The 14,895-nt window shown below is 42.1% G+C and overlaps 1 protein-coding gene across 6 annotated transcripts in view; it reads left to right on the top strand.

Annotated features, from left to right (window-relative positions):
• Window positions 1–14,895, top strand: part of FAR2 (fatty acyl-CoA reductase 2) — a 121,382-nt gene that overhangs the window by 82,003 nt on the left and 24,484 nt on the right. For all 6 annotated transcript variants that reach the window (XM_063395375.1, XM_063395376.1, XM_063395377.1 and 3 more), the window contains exons 3-4: window positions 10,380–10,555; window positions 13,448–13,627. In XM_063395375.1, the coding sequence (XP_063251445.1) occupies window positions 10,380–10,555; window positions 13,448–13,627 (356 nt within the window). The remainder of the gene's footprint in view (window positions 1–10,379; window positions 10,556–13,447; window positions 13,628–14,895) is intronic.

The following is a 14,895-nucleotide window of genomic DNA, read 5'->3' on the forward strand; positions in this document are numbered from 1 at the left end:
TTCTCATTCTGTTACAAGTGCTCTGGAATTACAGGTGTGATGTGGTGGGAGGATGGAGACAGAGACTGGCTGGGTGTGAGGCTGAGCATCCATCTGGAGGTGGATTGAAGGCTGTCCCTGTTGATTGAAGGATAGAGCTGGTCTTTCAGGCTGGTGAGCCAAAGCAGGTGGCCATACATTACCTTACGAGCCTGCCTCTCTCCTTCAGGGTCCAGGCTTGAGACATAACCTGAATTAAGAGATTATGATGGTATTAAATTAAGCAATACACTGCTAAGAGACTAATAATGCAATTAAATGATAACTAATCTAAAAGCACACACAACTGTAAAGCTACTAATTATCATTATAATTATTATGAATCACATCTAACTTCTGTTGAGTTATAACTCTATCTCCCTCACCACTTCAAGGCTTTCTCCACTGTCTCACACCAGGTCTTTTCAGATGAAGACATGATGGAAGCTCCAGCATGTTATCTGGTAGGGGTCTTTTTGACATCACTGTGCGCTTGGATTAATCACCATTTGTAGGTGTCCACACTCCAGAAAATAAATTTTCTTTTGTATTTGATTTTATATCTTCCTGTATTTGTTTTTTGGACTACACTTGCACTTCACTTTCTCTGTCCAAACTCCTCTCAAATAGACAGTCTGTCTCCAGTTACTTTTTCTCCTAGTTTGTCCCATTACTGCTGTTTCACTCAAGTTTGTTACTCAGGCAGTCTTGATTTGTATAGTTTTCAGATTTATATAGATTTATTTTATAGATCTATAGTTGTAAGGTTGCCTGGGTGTTGGCCGGGGAATCAGCCAGAGTCAAGACAGCACTCAATATGAGTTAAAAATCTTGCTCCAAACTTTACTTCCTCCTTATCCCATCTAAGGAATGGTTCAAGGACGTTTCAGCTTCTATTCATCCCTTAGGCTAAAAGCAGGATTGTGCACATGTCCCTGCTTTTCCAGCCATGCATCCACAGCCTGGGTACAGGTTACTTTGAAGACTTTGCACCACAAAACTCCCCTGGCAGCGTCCAGTTCCTGCTGGCATCATATTGTTTACCATATTCACCCACTAAGACAATTTTATTTTAGTCTTGACTCTTCTACCCAGTTCTAATTAAGCACAAGCAGTTTTTCCTCTTGTGTACAGCCTGTATAACATAGCACCAGAGTAACCCATTTGTCACACTCTGGTTTTGTGCTCTCCAGCATGTTGTCCTTGAGCTGTTTTAATTGCTTTCCTCATTCTCGGGAGAAGCATTTCTTGGTGCTCCATCAGGACCTCCTGCATACACTTTACCACACTGTGGTAGCTGTACTCTGTGCCCTAGAGATCCAAACTTTACAACCATGTAGTTTGGGGCACGTCTGTAAGTAGGCAGGTCTTTGGGTTGGGTTTTTTCCCCCCAGGAATCTGGAAAACCAATAGGCTGCTTCTACCCACTGTGGCAGGACAGGTGGAGAAATGACCTGTACTTTCCTCAGTTAAATACATAGTTAGGATATATCATATAGCCTCATGGCAGTAGTATTTGCAACCATTGTGTATTTCTTACTTGTGTGGGTGAGAGGTGTGTTTCAAACCTCAGGATGGTTGGTTTTGGTATGCTCTGTTTGTTTCTCCTCCACTCCTTCTGCCAGGGTTTTTTCACCGGTAGATTAAAGCATTAAAGGAATTTATAACCTCATGGGACCACAGCCAAGGACACAGGCTCATTACTGGTAATCCCTGCTCAGACGGATGGGGAGGCTTTTGTGTACAAACAGCTTTTTGTTGTTCACAGAATCATAAATCATAGAACACCCCGAGTTGGAAAGAACCCACAAGAATCGTCAAATCCAACTCCTGGCCCTGCACAGTTTAACCTGGTTGGAAACGTTGCTCATTCTGGTGACACGTGGTCAAGTGATTTGTTACACCTGAAGCATAATTAGCCCCAGTGTTCACTTTTCTGCCTTGTGTGGACTGGGTAACACAAGCTTAATTGGTGCAATCTAGAGCTGGAAGCTAAAGGCAGCAAGCATGAATTCCAGTTCATCTTACATGGATTATCTTCGTTGGTCACCCTTGGAAGCAGTATGAGTTGAAAATATACTTGCAGAGAAAAGTAACTTTTCTCTTGATAAATGTATTGAAAAATGCATGTCAGTGTGAAAGATTGGGGCACAAATCCTGTGCTCAGAAGGTTTTAATATCCTAGCTTTAGCTGGAAGAATTAGTAGAGTGCCAGAGGTGATAAATTAGGCTTGTTGATTACCCTTCAGTAGTCTCTGAGGTGCCAGAGCAAGCTAAAACCTGAGCCTGTCTTAAGGACACTTGATACAGTTTTCTTGATCCTGTTTAAAATACGTGTGTGTTTCTTTCTATACTAAACTATCTGGATTTCTCTATTGTTTTTTAAAAGAGAACAAACAACCAAAACAAAACAACAAAACACAGACAAAGTCCTACCTGACTGCAGACAAAGCGCATCTTTCCCTGCCTTAAAGAGGAACAGTCTTGCCAGGTGTGTGAAACATCATCTGACTCGTCTTTTACCATCAGGCCTGTCAGAACATTCTAGTAGGGTGCAACTGCAATGGCAGGAGAGGAAGAAACATTTCAGAGGGTGTAGCTGAGCCATCTGTGGCAACGCTCTGATCTTTGTACGGGGAAGTGAGCGACATCTGCTCCTGGCAGACGTGTTACTATTGCAGGCTGACAGGAAATGGCCCTCCTGACAACAGGTACCTTTGTTGTGAAACAAGACAACACCTCCTGCTTGATGAGACCCAAGTGACTGGGAAAGGGAGTCTGCGTGCCAGAAAGTTGCTACAGGCTTCCTGGGACAGCTCTGCCTTTTCCTTACATCCAGATAATTTGACAAAGTTCAGTGGAATTGATTTTTTTAATAACTTTGTTTTGTTTTGTTTAGTTTTGTTTTGTTTAGTTCTGTTCTGTTTTGTTTTGTTTTGTTTTGTTTTGTTTTGTTTTGTTTTGTTTTGTTTTGTTTTGTTTTGTTTTGTTTTGTTTTGTTTTGTTTTTACCCATGGCCAGGAATTGGTGAATTTTAAGAACGCTTATTAGGGGCAGAACTAATTGAGCCAAGCATGGTTAAAAAGAAGTCCATATTTTGAGTAACCTGCAAACAGGTTGGAATCAGAGAGAAGGTTTGAGCTGTGATTCCAGAGGCGCTTCTGCAACTATATCCAAAAGGTTTCTATGGATTCTTCTGAGAAATGGCTGTAATCAGAAGCATTGGTTACAGTTTGTCTCCAGTAGCAGGGGTACTTGCAGAGCCAGACTGTGCTGTAAGTAGCTGACTCTGTTTTGACAGATGGTTCTATCTTCTTAAAGAAGTTTTAATTTCCCTAAGCTGAAGGCTCCTTGGATGGAAATCAAGGATTACTTGTAACTCTCTTACTTCCTTGCTTGCTTGCTTGGAATAGTGACACTACAGAAAATCGGTTTACAATGATTAAGACATCCTTTCTTAGATGTTTTCTTAGAATATCAACTGTTCTTCACTGGGTTGGTCTCTTGTTCACAAGGGCCCTCACTTCTAGTAGTATCCCAGCTCTTCCTAGCAGTCTTCTAAATTGCATTAGCTTCTGATAATCTCTCAGGGATTTTCCTGTTTGTTTTCTCACTGTGTGTGCTGCCTGTAGCCTGACTGTAGTGGGAATATGGTCCTAGTTAAGTGATAGGAAGGAAGGAAGGCAGGTATTTAACAGGCTGGGGTACCCCAACTTAGGACTTTTCTTTTAAGCATCACTCAAAAAATTACACTGTTGTGATGAAGATAACAAAAATATATGTGGGATGACATAAGGTCAGACTATTTGTGTCAGATGTGACCACAAAAGAAAAATGCTGAAATGAGAAATTGTCCTAGGTAAATCACAAAATCATTGAATGGTTTAGGTTGGAAAGGGCCATAAAACTCATCCAGTTCCACTCCCTGCCATAGTCAGGGACACCTTCCACTCTGCCAGGTTGTTCCAAGCTTTGTTCAACCTGACTTTGAACACTTCCAGGGATGGGGCAGCCACAGTTGCTCTGGACAACCTGTGCCAGGGCCTCACCACCCTCACAGGGAGGAATTTCCAAGAATATCCCACCTGAACCTGTTGATGAGAACAAGAGGTTGCTGAGAACAAGGTCCAACACAGGACCTCTCCTCACTGAGGTCTCTGTCACTTGGAGAAGAAAGTTCTCATCAACGCATTCCAGGAACCTCCTGCGCAACTTCCATCTTTAACTGATGTTTGGCACATCGATAAATTCAATATTCCTGGCAGGAATTTCAGTCACTGAGACCAGCTGGCAGGAAATGGCTCGCACTCATGCCAGAAAGCTTTCTTACCTTCCAAGACATCTTGACCACAGGTAGGATACCTGTTGGGAAAAGTCCTGGTTCCAGGCTAACTCCTTACTTGTGACCAGTGATTTGTTCTTTTTTCTGGTAATCTTCTAGCACAGTTCATTCTAGAAGAGTGAATTATAATTCTGCTGTACTAATTTCCCAGATGTTGAGCTCTCTACACTTGACTGCCCTCTCACTACAATGTTTGATGAATCTCTGTCTTTTATTTGAGTAGCTTTAGATATTTGATGCATTTGTCTTGATTTGTTCAGCTTCTGCTGTGTGTGACATCAAAGGATTTTTACCTCCCTTCACCTTTGAGTTAAGGTGCACCTTGGTGCCTGCATTACCCCGATCCTCTTCGTGGTGATGTTCTCTGCTTTCTGCCTCAGGAGAACAGGGTGAAGAAGTGCAGAACACCCACCCTAGGCTGCCATTCCTTTGGAAGGGCTCTTTGAAGGGCCCCAGGTTCAGAAGACTGCATCTCAAGACTTGCCCAGATGTACTCCTGGCAGCTGAATGGCTCAGATGTTTTGTCCTTGAAGCAAAATTTGGAATTGCATCCCAGCATTGTGTTTTATACAGTGCTGCCTTCCCTTTGTCTGTATGACAGCCAATATCCTCTCAAATGGGAAAGTAATTTTTGGTAATTTCTTTAAATATCTTTCCAAGTCTTTCTTGGTAATTTCTAACAACATCTCCAAAAAGTAGGAGTCTGTGTTTGACACAGCCCTTAGTCCTGGCTAGTGATCCTCAGGAACACAGAGAAAACTCCTGAAGTTCCCTGGGGTCCAAGCAGATTTGGCAGTGAAACTTTGAAGGTATGTGATGCATATGGAAAAGCAGATACAGGTCCCATGTCTGGATAACTTTATACTTACTGATATTTCCATACAGTGATTCTTAAAGACAGTAGTAATAAATTCTGCAAGGCAGGAACTGAGGAAGCGCATAGGGATCTGATTCCAGTTGTGACTGCTGACATCCTTTGGCAATTGACTCCTGTTGACCCATGGCTTCATTAGGGTATAGTTATGGAGAAGGATGAGAAGGAAAACAGTCCTAGGAAATGTGTGGGAAGAAACATTTTCAGTGGTTCCTGTAGGAAAAGCTTCAAGTGTTGCCATTCTCCTACCTTGCACTTACATTCTTCCCCATCAAACACTGACATTGATCTCAAAGTACCACCCAGGGGCACCAGGAACATCTGTGATAAACATCAGAAAACTCCTTGTTCTGTCCATGACTTGTCCACCCACCTATAAGATGGCACTAGAGAACATGGAAAGCTTTTCCATGTCTCTGAAATCCCTCATGCTCCTGTCTGCAGTGTCTGACTCGGAAAGTGTTCCATATTCACTGCTGTGTAATTTGAGTATTCTTGCTAGAAAACAGCAGGCTTGGTCAGCAGCCAATTTTCAAGGAAACTGGCTATTCAAAACCACATCCAAATAGCTGGATGTATATATTAGTCTTAGCTGACCTTTATTGAAACTTTCTGTCCCTCTCTTTGTTTCTGTAGTCTTCATCTTTAAATAATCAGCTGTTTTGTTTACTAGATGTTGGTGGTGGGTCCTGTATTTCCACTATATTAGCTCTGCTCAGAGGAAAGTAATAGCTCTGGATTGAAGCATAAGCCATTTGTTTTTCTGTAATGAGGAACGCTCTGCTGCCTGCTTTCCAACTGATGAGATGAGTTATGCTTTATTTGCCTTGAGAAGAACTGTACTTAAAAGCAATTTTCTGAAGAGGAAATGAGGCAGAGAGTGCAAAAAGGGGAAAGAAAAAGGCTCTATCCCAATTAAAGCTTCCTGATCTGCATTTTCACACATTTCTTGACTGAATAATCCTGGTGTTTATTGCTGGAAATCTACCAGGCTAAAGATTAATTGCTGGCTAATTACTTTGAAGCTGCCGAGTTATATCTCAAATTCGTTACAATGGCAATTCAAAAACAGTTGTGTACCTTCCTTCCTTAAATGTATTGGAGGATTTTATCAAAAGCAAACACAAGTGATAAACCCTTTCAGCAAGACTAAACTGCAGACTTCAGGTGGTTTTTTAAGAGTTGTTTTCATGACTTTGGTACCTTCAGTAGTTTAGATTTGTGATGATCACTTGTATATTTATGGTGCTGTCACTGAAATCACCGAGGATGCACACCCTGGGGAGTGTTGTTTTGTGTCTTTATATATAGGCTGTTCCCCTGCATTTGTACACTAGTGCTCTTTTCAGAAGAGGGATTTCAAACACCCTGCGTTTAAAATGTTCAACACAGCCAGTCAACAGCTTTTTCTTTGAAAAAATTCTTGCCTTGATATTTTACCCCTTGGCCTGTCTCTCTTGAGGTAAATTATATATTTCCTTCCCAAGGAGTAATTCTTGCCTATATTCTCCTGAATCACTCTAAGCAGTCCCTTCCATTTCTTTATCTGAGAGGTGGAAGCTTTTTACCTTTTTTTCTTTTCCTTTTTTTTTTAATTGAGCTTTCTCAAGCTTAATGTTCTCATTGGTTCTTTGTATATGAATCCCATTTTGTGGAAATTCTCTGAATTTTCTCCATTTTAAAGGTTGTCATACAGTAATGCCTTGAAATGTTCATGTTGTAATGTAAGTTACCAATCCTCCTAGAGAAGCCTGATTTCCTGGCACCTATTTAACACACCTGAGGAAAAAAGGTTGCCTATCTTGGCCACACTTAAAAACGTGATGCTTTCTGGGTCAGTCACTAGTGCCTGATGGGGTAGAGGGAGATTCAGGTGTGGTGTCCAAAAAAGAAAGGACCACCCAGACCTTTGAGAGGTTGTTACAAAACCAGACTTGTGCGAGTTCCTTTTTAAAGTGGACCATGGCTTAGGCACTCTACTTTTCATTAGTTTGTATTTGCTTCACTGAAAATGCCTCCTGAGGAAGATGCAAAGCCATTGGCATTTTGTACTGTTCAGTGGTTCCTTTATTTTTCAGCTGTGCTCTTCCACAGATGTGCAATCTGCCCTTTCTTTGAGGTTTTTGTATCTTTGTGGCATGGAAAAATTTCTGATTGGAGGATTGGTAGGCAGAAACCTCTCTGAATTATTACATGCTTTAAGGCAAGAGCAGGGAACACCAAGAGCTGCAGATGTCCTTTGGAAAGGGAGGTCAGAGCTTAGGAGGGCAGGAATAGGGAGAGTGTCCATCAGACACACTCAACTAGAACATTGGGAGAAATTCCAGATGTCCTGTTTTCACATTTTTGACAATGTGTAGTGAAAACACAGAGATTTGATTAGTATTATAAGTGGGAATTGCTTGACTATAAAATGAGGAATAAGAAATTCTCCCCTTCGCTCAGGGGCAGGCAGCAGAGCCCATGCTGAACTTACATCCTATTTTGAGGTTAAAAATGAGAGAAATTCTCTTCACTGTAATTTTGTGGCAACTCCTGTATCCCTTCAGAAGTGCTGCTGACCTGGCCAGTCTTTTCATGCAATTTCAACAGTACATCAGGCCAGTCCACTGACTGGGTTTAATATTGGCAGATGGCTTTTAAGAAGAAAAGACAGAACAATCCTTAGGCCTCACACAGTTACTGGGGATTTATTATTTATGCTCTTGGTGAGTTCATCAGAATTTAGAGATGCAATTACAGTTTACCTTCAGACTAAGCACCATCTTTATGTTAAGTACTCCTTGAACTGCAGGAAGCGGTATAAAATAAGCTGCATTTGTTTTGCCTTTAAATCTTCCCTCATTTCCCTGTAAAGCACTGACAAGTCTGAACCCTTCAGCTTCCATAAAAGAAGCAGCAGACTTTGATTAAACAGCTGCTCCCGTTATCTGATTTAATGGTGACAATGTACTGAATGTTCCTGTGGTGCAGAAGGTTTCCAAAGCAGTGTGCTGACTTGTGCGCTTGCATTTGGAAATTGCCTTCATCCTTCAGAGGAATGCAGTGAATCATTGGAGGGGATGAAAAACTGCAGCAGCTGAGTGGCACGTGGTAGCAGCAGGCACAGAAGCCGAAGGGGATATTATCTGCAGTGGGAATGTCAGGAGGAGATGTAGGAAGAATTTAGCTGTCCAAGGCTGGCACTGCAGAAATACTACTCTTACTTTATATGCCGTGACTGAAATGGAGAACGGGCTGATTCATTCTTTCTCTGTCTTTGCATTATTTATGCTAAACAAGTAGTAAATAACTCTCATTTCGTGGCATTTTGCACCCTCTTTGCAACAGAACAAACAAATGCAAAATAATATTCCCGAGAGTCACACAAGATCCATTTGGTCTCATGTGTGTTCTCTGAGAAACTTTTCCATTTTGTGTCTCATCAGGGTTTGCTGGCATCTCTCAGGAGATGATGCATGTTTGGAGAGCCAGTGTAGCACTTTGTTAGAAAACAAGCTTTTTGTAGACATTAGAGCTGTTAGTGCCTGGGAATTCAGTTCCTACAGTCCATCCAGCTCTCACCAACACATTTGCCCATGAATAACTCTCTCTAGAGATCTCTTTTCTGGCCTAGCGACACTGATGAAAGATGTGTGTGCTCAGGTGCAGCTGAGAACAGTGAAAATGGCTTTGTCTTGTCCTAACTTAGGCTAAGGTTTCATGTTTATGAAGGATGTGCAGCTGTGTGACAATTTAAAGTAAGTACAGAGTGTGGTGATAATGGGGAAGGCTAATGATTCTTTTATCACCTCTTTATCCCTAAGAACCTCAAGGTTTATCTAGATTTGCCTGTCAGATAAGCGGAAAGATGATAATCCTTTAGTCAAACAAAAAGAAAATACTGCTATGAGGATCAATTAATTCTTTCAAGTGTCTTCTAGTATGTTTAATTTATGTCACACAATTTCTGCTCGTTCACAAGCACTGGGCATATCAAAGGCAGAAGAAACTCTTAAGAAAACAAGAGGCCATGGTAGTAAAGATATTTCCAAACTCAGTGTTACAGGCTACAGAGGAGGGAAACACCCCAAAAACACAGAGCTACTGAAGAGTCAGCTGGTCCATCCTCCTGCCCCAAGGCAGGTTCAGCTGTTCCCTGCCTCTCCTGGCACTGCTTGTGTAGACAGACAGCTCTTAAAGGTGTCCAAAGGTGGTGTGATTCATCCTTTGTATCCCTCAGTAATCTCTCTCAGTATTAGGTGTTCCTGTCAGTAGACTTGTTACCTTGAAGGTGTGATTATCCTTTGGAATCTAGATTATACCTCTTCAGATCGCACAGCCTATTCTGTTGATTCTTTCAACTTTTCATGATGTCACTTTGCCCCACCCCTCCCCTCCCCCAAAGGATCTTTTTGTACTTAACAGTTTCTATTAATTCAGTTGAAATGGCTCAAATATAATAATGCAGAAATGTGTCTTGGAAAGAGCTGTGGATCATACTTGTGAGGAAAAAAGGGCTGGAAGATGGCGTGAGAGGCCAACCAGCTACACATGTGTTCAGTTATGCAAAACTGCTGGTGGCACTCAGCAGCTTCAGCAGCGGGGATTATTGAGATGCCACATCCTTCCATCCCAAATGCAGGTCCCCACTTGACTCCTCCGACATGGACAAAGAGTCACAGTAGACAAGGAGCTGCAAAGGAAGAGGAGGAGGAGCAAGACTGTGCGCAGTGCCCCTCCTCTCTGCAAGTCCTTTGTAGAACCCTAGCCTGAGTCTAAAGCTGCACAGGCTTTCCCACTCCATACTCTGCTCTCCTGCTCTTTAGCTCCTGTTTTGGTCCTACAGGCAGCCCTCGAGGTCAAGTGGCAAGTGGTTGCAGGAGAAGTGGACGCAGGAATTTTGGTGGCTGTCTGAGAAAACGAGTGATGGCAGAGAGGATTCCTGAATCTCTTCAGAGCAATGCATTACCCCCTACATTTTTGTTCTGTTTCCCTTGGGAGGGAACAAATGAATGGACTATTTTATCGTCTCACCTGTGTCGCCCCAGACAGGAATTCTCATTTTTGCCAGTTGCTTTGATTGATGTAATCAGACTGGCTGCTAATCAAAGCGATCTCAGCAACCTAATTCTGTACCTGATCTCTCTCTGTTTGTGCTTCAAGGTCTTTGACAGGGTCCGAGAAGATTGCCCTAATTTCCACGAGAAGATTAAGCCTATTAATGCTGAACTCACTCAGCCCAAGCTGGCCATCAGTGCTGAAGACGAGGAGGAGCTTCTGACCCGGGTCAATGTTGTCTTCCACTGTGCAGCCACAGTTCGCTTTGACGAACCCCTCAAGTACGTCCTGCTTTTCTGTGTTTGCTGAGTGTGATCCAGGGTGCACCAAGGCACTGCCCACAGCATCCCTGGCACGGCTGCAGTGCTGATTCCCCACTTCCATGTTCGTGCTCCCCGTGGTTCTGTGCTGAACATACAGGGGGTGTGCTCTGAAAATTCCGTGTGCATGTGTGTGTGTGTGTTTGTGTGTGTGTGTGTGTGTGCACGTCAAAAGGGAGCTGTCTTGGCACAGTCCCATGGGAGCAGAAGGAAGAACTGCAGGATTGGGCTGTATTACTGTAAGGGAGTTAAGTATGGCCTAAAACTGGGGTGGGGAAATGTGTGGTTTAGGCCATCAAGGAGATGTTTTGGCAGAGCTGGAGACAGCTTGAAATGAAACTGTTTCGTGTCTGTCTCTAAAGCTGGTGTTGTTAATGGCCTTTCTTTGTCACTGAGTAGCTGGAGAGGGAAATGAGCTGTGGTTTGAGAAAACAGCCCATCACAACCTTTAAAACACCCAGCTCTCAATGTAATTAACTATTTACAAAAGTGCTTGGTTTCTGAAGGAGTTCCCTTGGAAGTGCCTGTCCAGGCAGGCCTTTCCATTAAGAAAAAACAGCAGAAATAAGCCACTGAAACAAGATTAGATGTGTAAATGCTTCTGTGCAGATTATCCATTTCAACATACCGATGTGGATGATCTTCATTGCCAGATCCTCATAGTCCCTTTGAAAAACACTAAAGCTGTGAAAGCAGAAAACACAATTCTTAATATCAATCTTTATTTGCTCATAGGCTAAAGAGCTACCCACTATGTCCACCATAAATATTTGCTTTTTAGAACAACTAATTAGAGAAATACCACAAAGAAAGCAGCTCTTGATGGGATCTTGAGCCAAATACAAATATTCTTAAATCAATGCACAAATAAACCCACTTCAAAAATAAGTCTCAGTGGCATGAAACATCAAAGGGAAACCACATTTTTAATAGGAAGGATAGCTAGAAAGAAGTTTAAAAGTTTAAAAGGTCATCAGCTTACATGCAGTGTAGATACTATTTAAAGACTATATGTGATCTGTCAAAATCTCTCTAACGGAACAAGGAAAATTATGATTAGAAGGCAAAATATGAGAAGTTCTTCAATTCGGATTATTCCTGACTGAATAATAAAATGTATCAGATGGGTAAAAGTTTTAGCAAGTTAAATGTGAAAGCACAGTATTGCTGGTCAGTCAAGAATTTCGAGCAGCAACTTGATGATGACACATGTAAAATTATTTTTTCAGCATGGCAGAAGTTCCAGGTTATAACAGAATATGTAAAGCCAGTAGATAAGGGACAAAAGCATTTCTGTGAAGATACAGGGGAAGCAGCAATGGAGACGCTAAATAAAATATTGGCATCAACATGCAGTACATTTAGGGAATTCTCCAGATGGAACTCTTGAGGGCAGAAATCTCAGAAATTGTGTTATATTGAAATATTAATAGATGCTGTTCTAATAGAAATAATAAAAAAAGAATGACAGATAACAAACCATCAGGGTTAGATGATACTCGCTTTGAAGGCTAAAGGAACTCTGAGACACTCTGCAGAAATCCATGTTAGGCTCATATTATAAGCACAGTTCTGTTCACCACTTCTCAGAAGGGATGCAGTCAAACAGAAATGTGCATGGAAAAGTAAGTTTTGTCTGAAGGGTAGCTCAAGCAGAAATATTCATCCTGCTAGAAGGGTGAGAGAAAATAGAAATCTACAAAAAATGCTTTTCTTTAATAGCAGCATGTAAAAGGAAAAGCATCTCTAGCTTTAGATACAGTGATCCAAATATTGATTGTACTCTTCAACTGATGTTTTCATTCATTTGGACTATTTACATTTTCTCTTCAACATAATTAAGTGGTTTTAGTGTACACGATGCTCGATAGCATAATTCCTAACATTGTATGTGTCTTTGAAAGCTTCTGCTCCTGGGCTGAGCAGATTGCATATTCCTAAGCCTTCTCCCTTCTGTGCAGGAAAGTGTCTCTATTCCAGTACATAGCATGCAGCAGAGTCTTCTGGCTGAGATCTGTTGCAGATTGTCTCTAGGACAACTTCTAGCTATGCTGAGTGCTTGAAGGTCAGCCTTGCTAACCAGGACATTCTTTCTCTTACACTTATCAGTTCTCATCTCCATTCCTTGGGAACTTAAGCTGTTATCTCTATTTGTGTCTTCTTTGATTATGAGTAGCTTCAGACTGAATGAGAGTGGGTTTAGGTGAGATATTAGGAGGAAATTCCTTACTCTAAGGGTCCTGAGGGGCTGGCACAGGTTTCCCAGAGCAGCTGTGGATGCCCCATCCCTGGAAGTGTCCAAGGCCAGGTTGGATGGAGCTCTGAGCAACCTGGTGTGGTGGAAGGTGTCCCTGCCTACAGCAGGGAGTGGGACTGGATGATCTTCAAGGTCCCTTCCGAGCCAGGCCATTCTATGACACTATGAATCTGTTTTTTTCTGGACCCAAGGACCCTTTCTGGCTTTCTGAAACCATGTGTTCATCTGATTTAACAGTGGTCCCTCCAGAGAACACTGAACGTGTACTGTAGGAACCACAGTGCCTCAGGGGTTAGAAATACATGTTCCAGGGAGGGGTGGCCAACATGTCACATTTAGAGAAGTTAGAGAAGTCTTACTTGTGACCCTTCAAATTGAGTAAAAATATTTGAGAGACATTCAGTGTCCAGAACAGCGAATCCAACAGCGTTGCTTTCAAAGCTGGTTTCACACTGCATTTCACTGACACTTCCTGCTCCACCATGTCCCCTGCTCTTCCCTGACTTCCCTTTCCATGATGAGGTTTGGATAATGCTCAGCCTTTATCCGTTCTTCCCAGTGAAATGCCTTTTGCTTGTTTCCCCTGCGTTCCTTAGACATGCCCTGCAGCTGAATGTGATGGGCACGCAGCGGCTGCTGGAGCTGGCCCGGCAGATGCGGAACCTCGAGGCCTTCATCCACATCTCCACTGCCTATGCAAACTGCGTCCGGAAATGCATCGAGGAGATCATCTACCCACCCCCAGCCGAGCCCCAGAAGCTCTTTGATTTAGTGGAGTAAGTAGGAACTGCATTGCCCCCTCCAGTGCTGGCCTCCCTTCACCCTGCAGCAGACCTGGGGGCTGTTCGCAGAATCGGATTTGTGTTCAGAGGTGCTGTTACTGCTGTTTCCTGGTGGTTTTTGATTTAATGAGAGTCCAGTGTTAAGTTCTGCAGGACTGTATTTTCCACCAGGAGCGAAGTTGCTGCTTTGTGTAACACTCAGCTCTGCTGCTGCCTTAGTAAGAACTTTTTTTCATATACCTCATTTCTTTTATCTTTTCTGCTTCCCAGCGTTGTTTCCACTTCTTTCAGAAATCTTGTGGTATTTAACTAGAGTTATATGGGGATGAGTAAGAAACAGGCTTTTTTAGGCAGTTCAGTGAATCATTTAGGTTAGAAAAGACCTCTAAGGTAACCAAGTCCAAGCTTTGACTGGTCACCACCTTGTCAACTAAACCAGAGCACAGAATGCCACACACTGTTGAGTTTTGAACACTTACAGGATTGGTGATTCCACCACATCCTTAGGAAGACCCTTCCAATGCCTGGCCACCTTTTCAGTGAAGAAAATCTTCCTGATTTCCACTGGAACCTCTCCTGGCACAGCATAAGGCTGTGTCCTCTCAACCTGAGCAGGAATACAGGGCTTTGATGAAACAACAAAAAAAACTTAGTTAACTGAATTTACCAAAATAAAGAATAATTAGAAAGAATAACGAAATCAGCTGATAAAGGCCCAAGGAACATTCTCCTTAAGAGAACTTTCCCACAACTGTTAATGTGTTTTCATTAATTTTCTAGTGGGTGATATAAGCAACTGATCTGTGATCTATTAACCCAAAGAGCTGGTAGAAAATCTTTATTTTTCTTGACTTAGGGTAATGGAAGATTAAATTAATTAATACCCACTAAGAGAACTGATGATTTTTAATTTTTTTTTTAAATAAAAAAGTTTGTCTTATAAAATAATATAACTGTCTAAGCACTGCTCCAGAAAAGTTAGTACAAACTAGTTTTTCTACTTGAATTTCTCCAGTAGCCCATATTCTTGGATAGGTTTACTTCCAGCTAGTAGTCATCAATCATTTATCATTTATTCAGTAAGTAGGGCATGATAAAAACTTGAGAAATGTCTTAGTGCATTAGAGCAATGGCTCCCCAGCCCAGTATCTTGCCCTGAAGAGTGTCACTGAGAGATGCTATTTAGGTAACTACACCAGCCTGGATACTCCTTTCTGTTCCCCTCACAGAAACCTGAAGAGTCTCAGCCTTTTTGCTGTCTC

Source organism: Prinia subflava, chromosome 4 (genome assembly GCF_021018805.1).
Source record: "Prinia subflava isolate CZ2003 ecotype Zambia chromosome 4, Cam_Psub_1.2, whole genome shotgun sequence".
Lineage (NCBI taxonomy): Eukaryota > Metazoa > Chordata > Aves > Passeriformes > Cisticolidae > Prinia > Prinia subflava.